The sequence below is a fragment of the Dipteris shenzhenensis genome, chromosome 18, assembly GCF_047967505.1.
Source record: "Dipteris shenzhenensis isolate YYH24624 ecotype China chromosome 18, Dip_SZ_1.0, whole genome shotgun sequence".
Taxonomy (NCBI): Eukaryota; Viridiplantae; Streptophyta; class Polypodiopsida; order Gleicheniales; family Dipteridaceae; genus Dipteris; species Dipteris shenzhenensis.
Window position 1 is genome coordinate 25426371 of NC_141613.1, and position 17781 is coordinate 25444151.

The 17781-nt window shown below is 44.5% G+C and overlaps 1 protein-coding gene across 1 annotated transcript; it reads right to left on the minus strand.

The window, feature by feature from the left end:
* Positions 1-556: 556 nt before the first annotated feature.
* On the minus strand, positions 557-16357 carry RPE (D-ribulose-5-phosphate-3-epimerase). Its single transcript, XM_087389397.1, has 9 exons — positions 16059-16357; positions 15618-15732; positions 15375-15515; positions 1881-1994; positions 1716-1794; positions 1495-1604; positions 1309-1365; positions 1082-1151; positions 557-894 (listed from the first exon to the last, which is right to left on the minus strand). Exons 1-9 carry the CDS (start codon positions 16178-16180, stop codon positions 845-847), a joined length of 858 nt encoding a protein of 285 aa, XP_087245523.1. The 5' UTR covers positions 16181-16357; the 3' UTR covers positions 557-844.
* Between the last annotated feature and the right edge of the window lie 1424 nt (positions 16358-17781).

Genomic DNA, 17781 nt, shown 5'->3' on the forward strand with positions numbered 1-17781 from the left:
TCTGCCCTCCCTACATTTCCGCATGGGCTCAAACTTTACAGCCCTCCAATCAATTGACTTCATCATTTCATAGGAGCATAATCTGATCTACATAGTTGCAACAGTGATGCATAGAAAGAAACCAGTTTCCCAATCTTTAGCTCGTTAAATTAATAACCCCAACAGAGTGGAGGTGACTGAGCAACCTTGTTTGATTTGAACATCAATTCTGAACATTATTTTTCATTTGTCCGAATGATGTTCGCCAAATTTTTTAACCTCGAAGCTGTAAAGTCAATCACAGAACAATGTCTAGGCCTTGATTGTAAAGGAACCCTAACCCAATTGTTCTTTGGCAAAGTTTGCTGATGCTGAACAGCAGAATGTTACTGTTGCATTATTGACACTCAAGGGAGGGAGAAAGAGAGAAAGGAAGTGAGTGAAAAGAAATAGTTGCTTCAGCAAAATGGACAGATCTTACTCGAACATCCTTAAGGAATATCATGATAATGCATACACATTAAACAACACATGCGCACTACTGCATAGGCACACAGACAAGGGGGAAGGATAGGAGTGGACAAAAAACATCATCAATGTTTGAAAAGCCATGCATGCTGACCTTTTAGCATTGCCAAATCTTATTTTGGGAGAATTATTTTCCCACTTACATACAAAAGATTTGAATGAATCACCATTTTATAGTTGGAACAAAGGATTGTAAGAGCTATTTGACTATTGTACATTCTCAAAGATATGCCTTGTGACTCTCACTCTTTGACAATTCAGGACAATAGGGCTTCCCTTCCTTTGACCTATTGCATGAAGTTATAAAGATGCCAAACCATCAATCCATAGAACAGGCTCAGGCTGGCACTGCAACTGGCTTCTTGCTTGTCTTAATGCCCTTGATGGCTGTGATGCAACAAACATTATTCATTAACCATTATCCATTCAGCTTGTGGGCCTCCCCACTACCTAATTTGGTCCAAGCACTAGCTATAGAATATTGACACACATGAACAGTGGCCTTAACAGCATTCAGACTATAAAAATCAATGTCAAATAATTGGATTGCAGTAGAAACAGTAGAGATGTTCACCTGCAGCATAATCTTTAGCACCAAACACTGCTGATCCAGCAACTAAGGCATTAGCTCCAGCTTCAATGACCTGATGCAGAAAAACAAACATTAGTTACCTTCCAGCCACTAGATCCAAAACCGCTTGAGGTCAATGCAGGAAACTGAACATTAGTCACATCCAGGCTTTAGCTCCAAAACTCCACTTTGAGCATAGATGTATATTAATGGGGAGACTCTGTAAATACCTTATATGCATTGGATGGTGTTACGCCACCATCCACCTCGATCCATGGGTTTACTCCCTAGAAAACAAACCAGCCATGAATCCTGTTCTAATTTTTTCTCAATGCGTAAGTTAAAATAGCAGCAAAATTGATATACTTAACAATATCTCATACTGACAACCCTTGCTATGTAGATCCAGAACGTACTCTTTCTGCACATATCCGTCTCAAGTCTGAAATTTTCTTTACTTGGCTCTCAATAAAGCTCTGCCCTCCAAATCCAGGGTTAACCGACATGATGAGAATCAAATCGACCACTGTAATGCCCATAAACCATGTCAAGGCTATTTTCTAACTAGTATGTGAGCAAAAGTGGCTTTGAACACATGTTCTTTTTCTTTCTATGGCATTGCTATGCTGCTTCTTACCATCTATGATATATTCAATGGCAGTTAAAGGCGTTCCAGGATTCAGTACAACCCCAGCCTTAGCACCCAAACTCTTGATCTGCAAGACACATTAGCCACATAGGTGAGCCATTTCAACCACGCCTTAACCACAAGAAAGGGCATTTGAAGGAAACAAAGGTCTACCTGGTTCACGGTCCTGTGAAGGTGAATGGTGGATGATTGCTCACAGTGCACACTAACTATATCAGCACCAGCCTTGACAAAGTCTGGTACTCGTTGCTCTGGTTCAACAATCATCTGCACAGAGCTAATGATAAGCAGCATCTCAAGACACACACAAAACTAAAATCCTGTGCCAAAGTAATTAAATGAAAAAAGGTTACAACCTGCTTCCAAAACTTGGCATTTGCATTGAGAATGTTAGTGGCATACTATACAAAAGAATCAAGAAACAAAGATTTTTAAACGCCGGGGGTTTGTAAGTGAGTCTCGCTGTTTACACTCTGCTTCAAAAACTTGGCATTCACCTTGTGCATGTTAGTGACATCTATATACCTTTGTAAGACTAGAATATATCCAATCCTACAAATTTAGATTTTTTGTTGTTCTAAAGTTCCAAAAATCTAGACAGTTAATAAAAGAGAAATCGAAAGAGAAGAAAAAAGAGGTAACAAAAAATTTTGAAAACCAAAAGGAAGACATAATAGAAGTGAAAAATAACAAATTTCGAAAAGACTGGGAGCTTTTAGGGTCTGGAAGTGGTTCTCACTTATATTAAGATAGTCATACTGAATACAGATCAAGATCAGATGCAACCTAAAGCTTCTGCTGGGGACACTAATCATATTAGCTTTGCTTGTGGCTGCCAAAAAGGAAACCTTGCTCAGCCGGTTTGTCTATCAAATTTTGCCATGTGGATCCTCACAAGTGTCATGAGTTGGGAAAGCAGTCTCTTGATTAAACACGAGAGCACAAGTTATGGCAGTTCACAACAGACAAAGAGAACTATGGATTCCCAGCTCTTCCTTGCTAGGATTTTCAATGAAGCCCTTTGCAAATACTATCCCATGTCCTAGTATGCCAGGCAAGGGGTATGCAAACGATGGGCAGGTTTCAGACGAGTTCGCTTTACCTTGAACCACATTTTTGCATTACAGGTCATCATAAACGAGGCCAGGCATCAACATTAAAAAGCATATTGTTGTTGCACAGCCTTCCAATATAAACCCAATCCAAAAAACAGGAGACCTCATGGATATAAGCAACTATCCTACTACAATGGTGTGCTCACTACTACATTATGACAAAGATGAACAGATCAGCACTCGTCTCATGACTTCGAGGTATGGATACTGAGGACTTAGGCATATACGTGACCATGGCCTTAGATGAGAGGATCGCAGGCATGGTTTGCAGTGCATAGGGCGTGCTTGAGAAGGCAGTTACTGCAATCGGCACAAGACACTGACTACTAGGGTAGAGGGGCAATAAGCAGATGGGTGCCTGAATGAAAACAGATGTCCCGCCCCTCCCTCTTCCCCTTAATGCACCAGCAATCTTGCTTGCATATATAAGAGGTGGCTACCTCTGATTCGCTGGAAAATGCCCTATTAGTGGTCTTCTAGTATTGTTTTTCGCTGCCCGATGTTGACAAATTATTGGCACTTTCAAGTTCACACTCTTGCAATGCAGGCATGGTTTGCAGTGCTAGGTCATGATTGAGAAGGCAGTTACTGCAATCGGCACAAGACACTGACTACTAGGGTAGAGGGGCAATAAGCAAATGGGTGCCAGAATGAAAACAGATGTCCCCCCCCCTCCCTCTTCCCCTTTTATATTGCGCTCATGCACCATGCACCAGCAATCTTTCTTGCATATATAAGAGGTGGCTACCTCTGATTCGCTGGAAAATGCCTTATTAGTGGTCTTCTATTATTGTTTTTCATTGCCCGATGTTGACAAATTATTGGCACTTTCAAGTTCACACTCTTGTGAAATTTATTTAACTGCAAGCTTTAGGATATTGCATTCTCTTGACCTCTTTACCACATGCATATCTCCAATCTCAAAAACCTCTAATACCTTGGAACATTGCAGCCTGCGGCTGAAATTATTTTAATGCAATATTATTGGCCCCTCTACCCAGTTGGATGACTTTTGATGACTCCAATAACAAGGATAATTGCTCATAGTTACTATGTACAGAGAACATAGTGCTGATCTCAACCACAATGAAGGGCTTACATTCGCATTCGAAGGCATTCTAAGAGAGTAAGGACATGAATGTCGATAAGCTAAAGTCATGATCTTCGGCACCATTGAAACCTGACTTTACCATGACACATGCTTTTGTAGGTGAACTAGAGGAGATTGTTCTACTCGGATACATATTCTCCAATATCCACGAAACTGACTGGCCAAATGTGATTAACCCCAGCTCCTCATTGGTGGGAGAATTTTCAAATTTCTGCTGATTTGCCGAAAATTGTCCCTCCTTGCTTTCCTCAACCCCCTTTCGGCCCCCACACCTCCTTTCTACTTCCTTTCAACCTTTCTCTTTGTTCTTCATCCCTCTTTTTAGTCCTTCCTTGTATTTGGGCTTGTGGGAAGAAATCCAGTGTTTCACGGTTCGTAGGTGACCTTTCCGCACCTTGTTTCCTCTTCTTTCCTTTTTCGCTTTCCTTCCCCCTCCCTTTCCTTTCTCTATGGAGCTAGCCATTTACACCATGAAAGGCTCGAACTGAATAAGTGACAAACTCAAGAGGAACTCGAATAGCAACATCCTCAAATCCCCCTACTCTCATTTTGATTTCCCCTAAGGATAAGTAGCAGATTGAGCAAGCAATATAGAAGCTAAAGACTAATCAATCGTTGGGTATCTCGGCGGTCTTGCTCCCACTCAAACAAAAGTCACAAAATGGCTACAAGCAAGCCTCACATAAATAGAGACCACAACTAAGATGCGACAATCTATGGAGATGGTCCATACACTCCTACAGCAATCTCCAATCTACTTAGCACCACATTTTGTGTATTCATCCCTGACACATAGAGCCATGCCATTAAATCCCCAAGTACCCGGCTCCCTTGAGATTCCAGTTCTTGCCTATAATAAAAGGGGGAAAGTGGCCCTAGGGGGAAAAAGGGGAGTTGGGACCCTCTTTTTCTTTTAACCCAAGTGGTACTACACAACTAGATATGTAGAGTTGTTGCATTAGAGGGTGCTAAAAGCACTAGGACACTCGAGTTGAGACGTCATGTCGACGACAGGACAGTTCATATATTGGTGGACAGCGGGAGAACCTACAGTTAAGACCTTGCCGAAAGTTAAGCTTCTAGTCACATAAATAGACAATGGATTGAGAGTTGAGGTTGCCCATGGGCAGCACGTGGTAAGTAGGCTATGTTGCCAGGATGCATGGGTCCACCTCTCACATGATACCCTTTTACAAGAGATCTCCTTGCCTTGGACACATTGTTATGGGATGTGTTTGGATGAAATCTCTTCGGGAATTTAGTGTTAATTTGAATGTCATGACTCTTCGTTTTGCACACAAAAGCAAAGTAGAGGTGTCGAAGGGCATGACAACCCCAAAAATGCAGCTGATTTCAGCAAGCCAACTGGCCAGCGAGGTCAAGAAAGAGATTTGACATATAAGCATTGCATATGGCCGAACTTCAGGGAGTACCCCTTGGGTAGAGCATGTTGGTCTGCAGCAATTACTTTCACAAGTGCAGAGAAGAGCTCGAATTGGTGTGATCAACTGGAATCATGTTGTTCCCTGCCACTGTGGTGGTGTTTTCAAGTGCAAAAAAAGTGCTAACAAGTGCTGACAATTGCTGATAAAGTGCTAAAGAGTGCTGACAAGTGTTGCAGTCACATATAAAGAGACATGTTGACCATGTTTTTAGTCTTGAAGCTTGGCAGCAAGCCCATCAACAAGGCTCTGTATCACATCTCTAAGGTGGAAGGAGAGGAAGGAGCAGAGTAAGTTGAGTTGCGCCAGAAGAACTTCATCTATCATAGTACTCACTTTGCCTTGTCCATCCTTCTAGTGAAAAGAAGGATGAGTCATATCGCATGTGCATTGATTACAGAAATCTCAACAAGGCCACTATTTAAAAAACAGGTTTCCAATCCCAAGATTGATGACTTTGTGGATGAACTCGAGGGTTCTCAGTTTTTCACTAAGCTAGATTTGAGGTCAAGATACCGTGAAAGATGCGATGAGCAAAAGACAACCTTCTATACAGATAGGGACCTATATGAGTCCAAAGTGATGCCTTTTGAATTGACTATTGCATTAACATCCTCATTTATAATAAAATCAAATGCAAGCACAATGAACATGTCAAAGAGGTGCTGGAAATCTTGAGGATGCATCAGCTCTATGCTCAGGCCAACGAGTGCAATTTCATCGTAGAAGAGTTTGAATACCTCGGGCACATTGTGGACAAGAATGGGACTCATGGACCCTTCAAAGGTAAAATGTGAGAGGGAGTGGCAACAACCATACCAGTTCAGAGGATTTTTGGGCCTTGCCTCCTATAGGTGTTTCATACATCACTTTGCAAAAAGGCAGCCCCTCTCATGGATCTCCTAAAGAACGGTGCTTTCTTTTGGTCAACAGAAGCACATATCAGTTTTGAAGATCTAAATTTGCATTGACTCATGCATGCCCCCATGTTCATATGCCATGACAATTACTGTGGAGGCACATGTCACAAGCAAAGGACTGGGGGCTGTTTTAGGCAAGAGTATGGTGTGTTAGCTTTTGAAAGCAGAAAGTTCAATGACAAAGATCTCACTTACCATATTTATGACCAAGAGATGAAGGCAACCCTACATGCCTTCAAAAAGTGGCATCACTCCCAGTATCGCAAGGATGATCAAAGGAGGAGACAATAACATGTGCGACCGAGCTAGATCGAGCCAACGACATGTTATAGATTTTCACACTTTTGATTCTGCCGCTGGACATAGATGAATTGAGGAGGAGGAGCTGAGTGGGTCAGTGGGATGCATGGAGACGCAGCTACAGACCCGGAGACAGACCAGGGCATGCACAATGGAGGTCCAACTCATCTCAGGCATATTTGAGGGGGATCGCTCGACTAGAGGAGTCACTATCAACATGACCCGCCGGATACAGAGATCAAGGAGACCACACCTCCCACCGCCGAGAGAGACGACCCGGCATATATAGATATGAGATATTTTCGCAGCTTATAGGAGAGCCACCTTGGCACCAAGCTATGTATTTTGACCTTGAGTTTTGAGTACTAGTTTTGTTTTGTTGTCTCTGTTTGAGCTTAGTACTTTGCAAAGGGCCTTAGCGAGCCCTTTTGTTTCAGCCCACAGTGGCTTGTATGAGTTACTTTTGTGATTGTATTGTCTCACAAGCCTGCAAGGCCTCCAGAAGACATTAATACATCTTTCATTCTTTCTCAGCACTAGCCAGAGACTTGAGCGACAGTGCTTTCATTCTCACTTCCAAGACCCCTAGACCAAAACCCTTCTCTTTTGACTCTTTGGTTTGACCAGCAGGTATGTATGGCAGCCCTTGTTGGGGGCCAAGCCTATCAGAGATAGAGTGGGCTCTAGTTGAGAGGCTTCAATTCCTCATGCTTTCACGAATGATTCGCATCCCAGATCAGGTAGTCCTGACTGAGTTCGGAGCATCCCTACTGCAGCTTGAGTGTTGGTACACATGCACATGCAGATGTTTTGAGAGCTTGGGACTCCACGTAGACACGTTACCTCCCTTACAGTACAATGTCTAGGCCCCCTCCATTCCACATTTGACTAGCGGGACTCATGGAGACAACGGACGCCAAGACCCGAGCCACAAATTAGATAGACTTTCCAGCGCTTTAAGGCATAGATCATATTAGGAGACCTTCTCAATAGACCGAAGACATGACCTACAAGGGTGACAATGGCGCTTCTTTGCCACAAAGCCATAGCTCGGAGACCACTACGGGCCACACATGCTACGAACTGCTAGCACACTCCATCATAGGTTTAATGCCAGCCACACACAATGAGGCTCTCTTCTCAGGATAGACGCCTCGCCCTTAGGCAGCTTTTCTCTTTAAGTGTTGATGCCATTAAGATCATGATTATAGACTTCTTTTTTGTACTCATCATGGGTGTTGATACCTGCTTAGCAGCTCCATCCCTCAGATCATTGTATCAGGTTTCTTTTAGTCTCATAAACCCTTTGGTCTTCCGAAGACTTTAATACACTTTCTTTCTTTCTCTCTCCTTTTCTTCAATCCCCTTCACTTGATGCCAAGTTTGGAGCTATCTTGGAGGCCCCCAAGATAGAAGACTCAATCCTTTTGGATGATGGAGTGCTGAAAGTCAGCCTAGTGGCATCGAAGCCCTCCTCATTGCCCTCATGGATTACATTGGAGACCCTTTTTGAAGGGCCAGGGCTTCAAGAGATAGAGGTGGTGGGCCTTCCAGGATAGCATCATTAATGTCAGAACCTTGGTCATTTGGCCAAGGCTTGCCCAAAGTTTGTTGGATGCTCCATAGAGGGACATGGAGCAGATGTACCTAGCCGTAGTAGGAGCCCACTCAGCCTCTTGCTTCACAACCTTGCCCACATAAGTCAAGGCTCGCCATGTTCTTCATATGACCTGGGAGAGCTACATTTCATCAACAAGCAGGTAAACAAGCCAATACATCCATGGAGACAGACCCCCACCGTCATATAGTGTTTGGAGTAGAGCAATGAGTCTTCAGTGGTGGAGAGCTCCACTCCTCAGTGTGGGAGCCTTAGGCAAGTGGACCCACTCAGCCATAGATAGATCCTCAATGTAACCAAAGCCAAAATTTAATTAAGTTGGTGGGGGTTAGGATTATTAGTATATGGGGGTGTTTGGAAGAAAGGGGGATAAGGAGGTACTAATAAGTACCCTCCCCTCATTGCAATGTAATTTTGATATGACATCTAATTCTATGTACTCCCTCCTTGCAACCTTCTCTCTCTCTCTCTCTCTCTCTCTCTCTCTCTCTCTCTCTCCCCTACCTCCTCTTCTTCCTTCTCTCCCTTCCTCTCCTCAATCCCCCTTTCTCCAACCTGTCCCTTACCCTTTTCTACATTGTAATGAAGGGGAAAAGGGGGTTAATTTAGAGATGCTTTAGTGAGGGTTAGAGGGGATAATGAAGGGACTATACAAGTCCAAGCCCTCCACTCTTGTAACACTTTTGATGTGACATCTAATCTATCTAATCTCCCCCCTCCTTCCTCCTACTTGCAGCCTACTCTCTCTCTCTCTCTCTCTCTCTCTCTCTCTCTCTCCCCCCCCCCTTCAGGCCTCATCCTCTCTAACCCCTTATCCTTTCTTTCTCTCCCTTCCTCTCCTCAATCCCCCTTTCTCTAATCTGTCCCCTACCCCTTTTCGGTTTCTTGAGTAGCTTGCCGGCTAGTCACTTTTGGATCCTTTGCTCGGCACTCCAAGGGGTGGTGGGGTCCTCCCCTCTCTTGGAGGCTCCATCAAACACTTCTTCCCCTCTCTTGTCGGCTATCACCATTTGGGACTTCTCCTAAGAAAATAAAGAGTAATCTTTCTTAGAATTGACTTCGGTCAAAGAATGGTAAAGTTGGTTAACCAGGAATAAATTTTATTGTTTTTACTTTTGCCTTGTATTGGTAAAAAGAGAACTGTGGGGATGCCCCCAAGGGACTACAAATAGTCCAAGAACTAGGAATGCATGCATTTAGCTAACCTCTAATGGGTTAAAGTATTAGAATTTGTTTGTGCAATGTGTAGGACCCAAGAGAGTGCAAAAAGGACCCAATGTTAAGGAGAAAAGCACAAAAAGCAGGTCCCACAAGGCTCTCAAGCAAGACAAGGGGGGCGCTTCTTTAAAAGAGGGCCCACAAGACTAAAAAGGCGCCTAAAGCCTCCAATTTAAAAAGAAAAGCCTGAAAGCTTGGCTTTTATGTTAAAGTAGCTTTTAGAAAGCAGGCCCTGGCTTTTTGCTAGGCCAAGTCTATTAAAGAAAGGCCCCAAGCCTCCCATATGTATTCAGATTTGTACTTAGTTCTATGCTCTTCTAAGAGCCAGTTGTACAAAGATTATTCTATTGCAATAAAGACCTTTGGGGGTTCCAGCCCTTATTTATGGGCCCTAGTGCTGTGTTTTGCTCCTTACCCCTTCTCTCCCAGCACTCTATCTTGTTGGCCATTCGATTTCTATAGTTTCAGCACGTTTCCCGAGGAGTGTACGGAATTGCCAGTCCCATCCCCCCTCCGCCTATTTCTCGACTCAATGCCTTCCAAGGACTTTTGAAGCGTTTGGGACCTGGAAGTTAAAGAATGCTCTGACCAACTACCCACAAATTGGAGGTCACCGTAATTTGTGTTTGCCCTCGGAGCCACCCATAAACAGCGAGCTCCACCTAGCTTGGGGCTTTATTTATGCAGCAGGTTTGGGATAAGGAGTGGACAACTCATGGTTTTCAGATGGTTTCCTACATGGGATAGTGGTTGGTGCATATTGTGGGTCGTGTATGGTGAGAAGGCCAAAGTAAAGGCTGACCTTTTCACCGGATATGCATGATGCAAGGAGATTGTTGATAGTTCTGTGGTGGAGACTTCCCATGCTCAAGCCTTGTGCTGCTACCGGCCCTTACAAGGTGGTTGGCTGACAGGGCCTACACAGATTGCGCCCACAGGTTTGATGATGCCTCTATCTGGGACTACTTGCCATCTAAACTGTCTGCCAAGGCTAGTCATTCACAGGTCTCCAATTCCGAGAGGTTCTATTCTCCACCCTGTTTGAAAACACAGCAGAGCAGAAGCTAACCCAGGAGTTGGGCTATCCCAAAATCTGCTATTCAAATGGATAGAAAATGAGCTCAGAAGGACTGCCTTTTTTAGGCCCCAAGGGCCCCCATAAAAGGTCGACTCGACACTGTAGACTCCAACCTGGCTGGGTCTGTCAGCCTTTTTGCCCCACCTGGCCACGTGGCAGTCTGCCACTGGCCCAGGCTATGTCTGCTCTGCCCCGATCATGCCTGACAGTCGCCAAAATGCTCCTGCTGCTCCATCGGTTTGCTGGACCTGCTCCAGACTATCTGCTCCAAGTTCAGCCTTTCAGATCCCATCCCCTATAGGTTCAGTAGAGATATGCCACATGTCCCTGCTCCAGGCGACACTGTTCCAAGCCCTGTTCAAGCCCGTACGACTGCTAAGCAGCTCCTGAGCTTGCCATGAGTCATTGTGGGATGTCTTTGCAGACTTTTATGAGCTGCTGCTGCTCCACCTCAATTGTCGAAGCTCCAACCAGCCAGGTACACCTTTGCTTTCTGTGTGTGTGCTGCCCCACATGGCAGCCCATGTGCTATCCATGTGGTAGTCTTGTATTCCATCACACCAGCCCATCTGGCATGCTCCAACAATGACCACATGCCATCTAAGACATCTTGGTCCACCTTCTTGAACTCATCATTTGGGAACTCATAGATGGGGAGGTGGACATATATACTCCAACACACCCTTCTGCATTCCCATGAGCTGGAGTTGAAAAGTACAAGGCTTCCAGATGAGAACACTTTGGTGATCAAACTTCATTTTCATGCCATTCCTAAAAATTGCATGAATAGGAAAAAGATTCATGCAGAGTTTCCGTGCAAAAAGAACCTTACATAACATCTTAGTCTCACCTTTGCCTGTGATGAAATACTAATATTTTCAATATGTCTCTAATTTGAACGAGCTGTAGCACTCTCTCTTGTATAGCATGTTGTCTCCCACATCACACATCAGAAGGACCACATGCTATCTCCGCTTGAATAGTACCTCCTCTACGGGAATGAGTACTTCCTCAATGGTAATGAATAGCTACCAACGATATTGCTGCTGGTCTCTGTCTCTTTGGACTTGACCTTGCATGTTTCTTGTCAGGCTTCTCTCTGCACTCCTTGGCATGATGCCCCATCTTGTCATGGTAGAAGATCCTTCCTTTTGACGATCCTTTTTATCAAAAAATGCCATTTGCCCTTTGTCCTTCACTGAGCAACAAGGCCTTATATATATATATCTAGATGAATCCAGGAACCCACTCTCTAAAAAGACAACGTAGTGCAATTTCAATTATAGTCACTCATAAGGTTGAAAACCATAAACTCAATCACACATAGCAGGGACTGGCTACTATGACATGCCCACGGACGTCATCAACACCCAACAGTGGTGTGGACCAAAGTATAAACATATGCTCTCACACATACAAATCCACACACCCACACAAACTTGAGCATCCATTTATACAAAGTCTGTGTACTGAGTTTCTGTCGGCACACTCCACAGGTGAAGGACAGACTCAGCCATGACAAAGGTTAGCGCTAAAGGAGAAGGCTAATCATAAAGTAAAATCTATTTATTCAAGCTACAGCTGCTTGTGAAGACTAAACGATTTCATTTTAGTCTCTCCCAGATGAGCATATCTTCATCCCCATATCTTCTTCAAATGGCATACACCCAAGCTCATCAAATGTGATTAGGTTACACGTGGTCGAGCTCTCCGAAAGAAGCCAAGTCACTCAAGGCTTTGATCGTTGTCAAGAACTACTCTACCACTTGTCCTTTTGTCATCTTGAGAGAATAAAGCTGGTCGAGATCGTTGTTGAATTGACCATCTCATAGTGGCCTTTGAAAATGAGACACACTTATTGAGCACTAGACATCATAGGAATCGTGTTACACTTGGTCGTCCAGACAAGTACTTCATATGCATCTGTATCATCTCATAGAGGCCTTTAAAAACAATCCACATTTAATGAGAACTAGAGGTCACCTAAATCATGGAAATTGTAAAACACTTGGTCGTCAAACAAGTACTGCATATGCATGTGCCTCCTCTTCCTATGTCTCAATGTTGGAAAGGTCACCTCCCCATCTATAAGCCCCCAAATGAGGAGAGCGTGGGGGAGGGAGCTCCTGATGTACAGGGCAGACACGTGGACATCAGGGACCTGCAGCAGCTGATTGCGCAGGGATTTCCAGCACGGACAGACGGCGCAGCAGTACGGAAGGGTACCGTATGCATACGTGGCTGTACGGGGCTGGTGAAGGCCTGGCAGGAGGCAAGGATGCTGCAGCAGGAAGGCGCCTGCTTGAAGAAAGATACGGGGCAGATGGCAGAGGCTATGGGCAGGAGTACAGCCTGCAATAGGGTCTTCAGCAGCAGCTAAGGGCAGCCTAGCAGCAGCCCAAAAGGGCCTGGCTAGGGCCCTTATATAGGGCTGGGCCCTTGCCTTAATTGGAGGGCCAAAGGCCCTAGAAGTTTGGGCCAAAGGGCCCCAGTTTTAGAGCCCTTAAAGGGCTGGACCAGCAGCAGACTGGTCGGCCAGTATGAGGCAGGCTGGTCGGTTTTTATGACAGGCCCCTGGGCCTATAAAAGGAGGGCCTCCAGCCCTCATTCATTATCCAACAGTTCAGCAAAAGCAGGAGCAGACAGGAGCAGCCAGGAGCCACTCCCTTGGGCCTCACACTGGGGGTGAAGGAGAGTTGAAGGTGAGCTGCAGACTCAGTTCCTAGAGGCTGGACCTTGGCTGTCTTCTAGGGCAGCAAGGTGTTGTGATCACATTCTCCGGAGCAGCCCTCTGACAGCAGACAGGAGCAGCAAAGGCAAGCCTTGGGCCTATACACAGGAGGTGAAGGTGACCCTGAAGGAGCTGCATACTGAGCTTGAGTGGCAGCCCACCTAGGCTGGTTTCCAGACAGCAAGGTGGAGAGGATCGTTCTGGACGGAAAGTCTACAGACGCTCGAGGTGGGGCACGCGGACTCGAGTCTAGAGATAGCCGGCAGATAGAAGGACCTTGTGGTTAGATCAGAGGACCACACCATTGGTGGGACTCTGGATCTATCTATTTTGTATTGTGTCCATAGTTTTGGACGGAAATATATATTTTGGTGGTTTCTCTATCTGGCTAGTTCATTGTCTATTGATGAGTCTGCACATCTATATTATGCACATTAAGTTAAGAAGTTTGTGATTCCACACCCACACGCACACTGTGTGAGCTCCTGGGCATTACTATAAGTCTTCCGCTGTGCGTACCCTCTGTTGGGTTATTTTCTAACACTCAAGTGCCACTGAATCTGCAGGGGTCATCATTATACCAGGCCCCATTGGTGGAAGTCCATCAAATCTACCTTCCCCAAAGTTGGGTATGGGATGGTAATTGATTGAGGCCTTTTTCAGATTCTCACTACTTGCTGAAATAGAAGAATGACACTAAGAATAAACTGCTGTGCAAAAACAGCAATTCTAAAATCCCATTTTCTGTCCAAAAGTCTGTGATTTGTGAGATTGCTATTGACCTTGTTGCTCATCTACACATCACTTTTTGGGATAGGTACTGCTGCTACTAAATGTAGCTGACTAGATCCCACTAACCCTTCGGAACAGCTGCTTCCAAAAACATGATTTGGGTTGAGAGAAAAGACTGGAGTCAAGGATGAGTCACGTAGGCGAGTTTCTTATACCCTCATACGAACAAGCTTGGCACTTGATACCATGTGAGATTCACCATGCACACATGCATACAGAGGAAGTAATAAAATCAACACTGGAAGAAGATGAGAACAGGAGATCTCATATAAAATGCTGCCTCAAATCAGGCTGAAGAAGACTACAATGATACTCTCCAAGGCCACGCTCTCCTGCTGAAGGTCGGCAGCCTTCTGAAAGCTCCTTCCAAGTATTGGAGAGGAGATGGAACAGGCTAGTTAATACTCGGGTGCAACCCCTCCCTTCATTTAGCCCTCTAGATGGCCAACCTCCCACGTGACCGACTACCAGCAGACCATCCTGCTGATACACAGGGGAGTGCAGCCTGAAGTAATTTGTGCCTCAAACCGGCCCCATTGAATGGGCAATGGCTGGCACAGGCATAGATGGCCAACAAACATCCTGATCTATCCTAAATGCTCCATATGGGGGTCTTACATGTCATGCAACCAAGAACTAACCAGGAGTCCAGAGGGGTGGACCATGGAGTTCCAACAAATGTAATGGGACTTCTTTTTAGGAGCCCATCATGCTGGTTCCCCTAAGCTAGAGTCCCTTCAAGGTTGTCTTAGACATTATTTCTCTCTTTGAAAAACAACTCTTAGGCCACACGTGTTTCTCTTTTAATGGTCTCTTGTTAGGATGAACAGTGTGCCATCCTTGAGCATTTGCCTGAAAAGGACAAAGTTATCCGCAGCATTTTGAAGTAGGAAGAAACAATCCATAGTAAAACTTCAGCCTAAAAAAGGGGACAGAAAGGAAACCAGTCAAGAACAAGGGCTATGACTACCACATCCAAAACTATTGGCAGGGAACAACCGTCAATAGGTATTCTAGATACCAATCGCAAGAAAGCAATGGGGAGGAGGGTGGGAACAGGAATGGACGTTCTCTTGAGCTGCACTCAGTTCATCAATGTTTGTGATAACGAGACCCAGGTTCTCAATTCTTTAATGGTGATAAGGAGATAGCTGCCCTGGCCAAGTACTCAAGATTTAGGTCCAGTTTTACGAATAGGAATATGTATTTTTTTTTTGTTACAGAAACTTTGGAGATACAGACGCATCTTGGTAAATTTTCAGAACTTAGACATCCTTGAAAAACAGCAAGTCAAAAGCAAAATGAAAAACATATAACCTCACCAAATGCACATCAAGAGGCAAGTCAGTCACGGGCCTCAAAGCATCCACAACTAATGGTCCGATGGTGATGTTTGGTACAAAGCGACCGTCCATCACATCAACATGAATCCAATCACAGCCAGCTTCTTCCACAGCCTTGACCTGAAGCAACCCCAAAAATCCATCATTTTATTTCGCACCAGAGTAGGAGAGAGCAATTAGTACAAGAGAGAAGAGAAACAAAACAACTTCACAACAATATACCTGTTCTCCCAGCCTGGCAAAATTTGCAGAAAGAATGGAGGGAGAGACTATGATGTCTGTTTTTGAGTACTTGTCAACACGAGCTGATGCTCTGACAACGGGGACAATAGCCTTGCTGCATTTCACAGACGTTTTCATGCATCAAAAGGACATACAACACGTATAACCCAAAGCAAAGACCACCTTTTCAATTCAATGACTCGGGCCTTTATTTTAACCTATAAACCCTGAGCCTATCGAAACTCGTACTCCTGCACTAAGTTATGCGTCAGCGGAAGTCCATTGACTTTTGGATTTTAGTTATTTTGAATTATACTATCCTGGCATCAAACTGCCCCGAAGAACGTAAGCTTCGCATCAAAAGACAGCCCACAGGACGACCCAGAGGTTGAAGGGGTTGTGATTGATCGCAAAACACACGAAAAGCAATCCGGGCCTTACAAGGACGGAGCAGTTGAGGAAGGGGAGGAAGGAAATCGCTGCGAGCTCCCAAAGAGCGAGCTCTGGTAAGTTTTCTGCAATGGGGCCGAGACAGAGGGGGGATAGGAAGCGACGGAGGCCATGCTGAAAGAAGAAGGATTAGAGTGGAAGGTTGGATTGCAAGGAGATTGGTGATCGACCACAAAGAGGAGGGGAAGAGAGAGAGATGAGAAACCGAAGAGCTCAAGCTTCCATAGCCAAGCTGCTGGTAGACTTGATGGCAAGCTGAAGTTTCGGTTTTCCTTTTCGTATTTTCATGATAATTTCTGAAAATTGGTAGCCTCCCGTTTCTGCATTTTTCATTGGCCTTATCCTTTTGCATTTGAAAGCATGCCACGTGGCCGCTGACTTGGCTCCCCTCCAGCCTTATATACTGCCTCGTATATACTACAATACACCCACCTTGCAATCACCGTCCCTTCCTAGCCCGCTTTAGCCACTCATCCCTTCTCCGAGATGTGAGAGCATGACATGAAACATGGCACTCCACACTCACCATCCTTGACCCTCTTGGAGGTCCCACTGGTGAACTTGCAGATGTTGCATGGCCCATCTTTCAGCCTTATATGCCAATTCGGCCTTTCGACCAACTTGGTAAATTCCTAATAATGAGCACTTGTAGATTGTTGTTTCAATGGTCCAATTCAGCATTGGGTCAGCTTGGTACAATCCTGATGATGAGCAGTTGTAGATTGGTGTTTATGTTAAGCCTACAATGATCATGAGCACTTTGTGATTTGAAATACCTTGAAGAGATAACTTGGGACATCAATGAAGATTTTAAGTACTTTTGCGGATGTCGCTATTTTCATTGGCTTGGCTATAGGCCATCTTGTCAAATAATGTGTAAGGTCTCGAATGGTCCCATGATATTATAAGCTGCCATTTCAAATGGTTGTGTGATGGAGATAGATTGCATATCACTTGATAACTTCATTGAAGGAGATCTAAATGCTTGAGAAAATGGATAGCATTGCAAATATGTATGTAAAGAATGGTGCGTCTTTGGCTGGTATAACTTTAATTGAATCTTGGTTATTCCCATTAGGAAACCCAAATGTCCCAAAAGATCCCATATGAAGAGGTCTGTATGGAGAATGGAGAACATCATCCAAAGAGCATGACTCAATTAAACATCATCAAACCCAAAGAGACCAAGAAGAGTCATGTCTCCCATAGAATTCTTAAGTCCCTAAAAGAGAAAGCCAAGCCACATGAAGAAAGGGGATACAATAAAAGTACTCGAAAGACTAGCAATCGCCTTCCTGATAAATTTTGCCTATCTACAATCCCATAAACACTCCATAAACAATGCTAAATAGAGTCCTCTACAAAAAAGCAGTGAGGGCAAGTAGGGGCTGACCCAAACCTAGACCTAGACAAGTTCACTACAATCCCTCCATGGATAGAAAGCCAAAAGAAAAGAGTGATTCTTCTATTCTTAAGGGATTTCCCGAGTCTTCTCCAAAAGGGTTTCTACAAGTCTGTAGAAATATGAAAATTCTCCCAATGAGGCCCTCTGGTGGGTTTCCAGCTCGTGAGATTGGGATGAAGCCTCATGGCATTGCTAAGCATGTAGCAAAAGAAAGAAAGGCATTTCGACTAGCCACACCATCACAAGCCATGTTAATATCCATGTAATCAAGCCATGTCATCATGTCACATCACAGTTGACATCACGTCA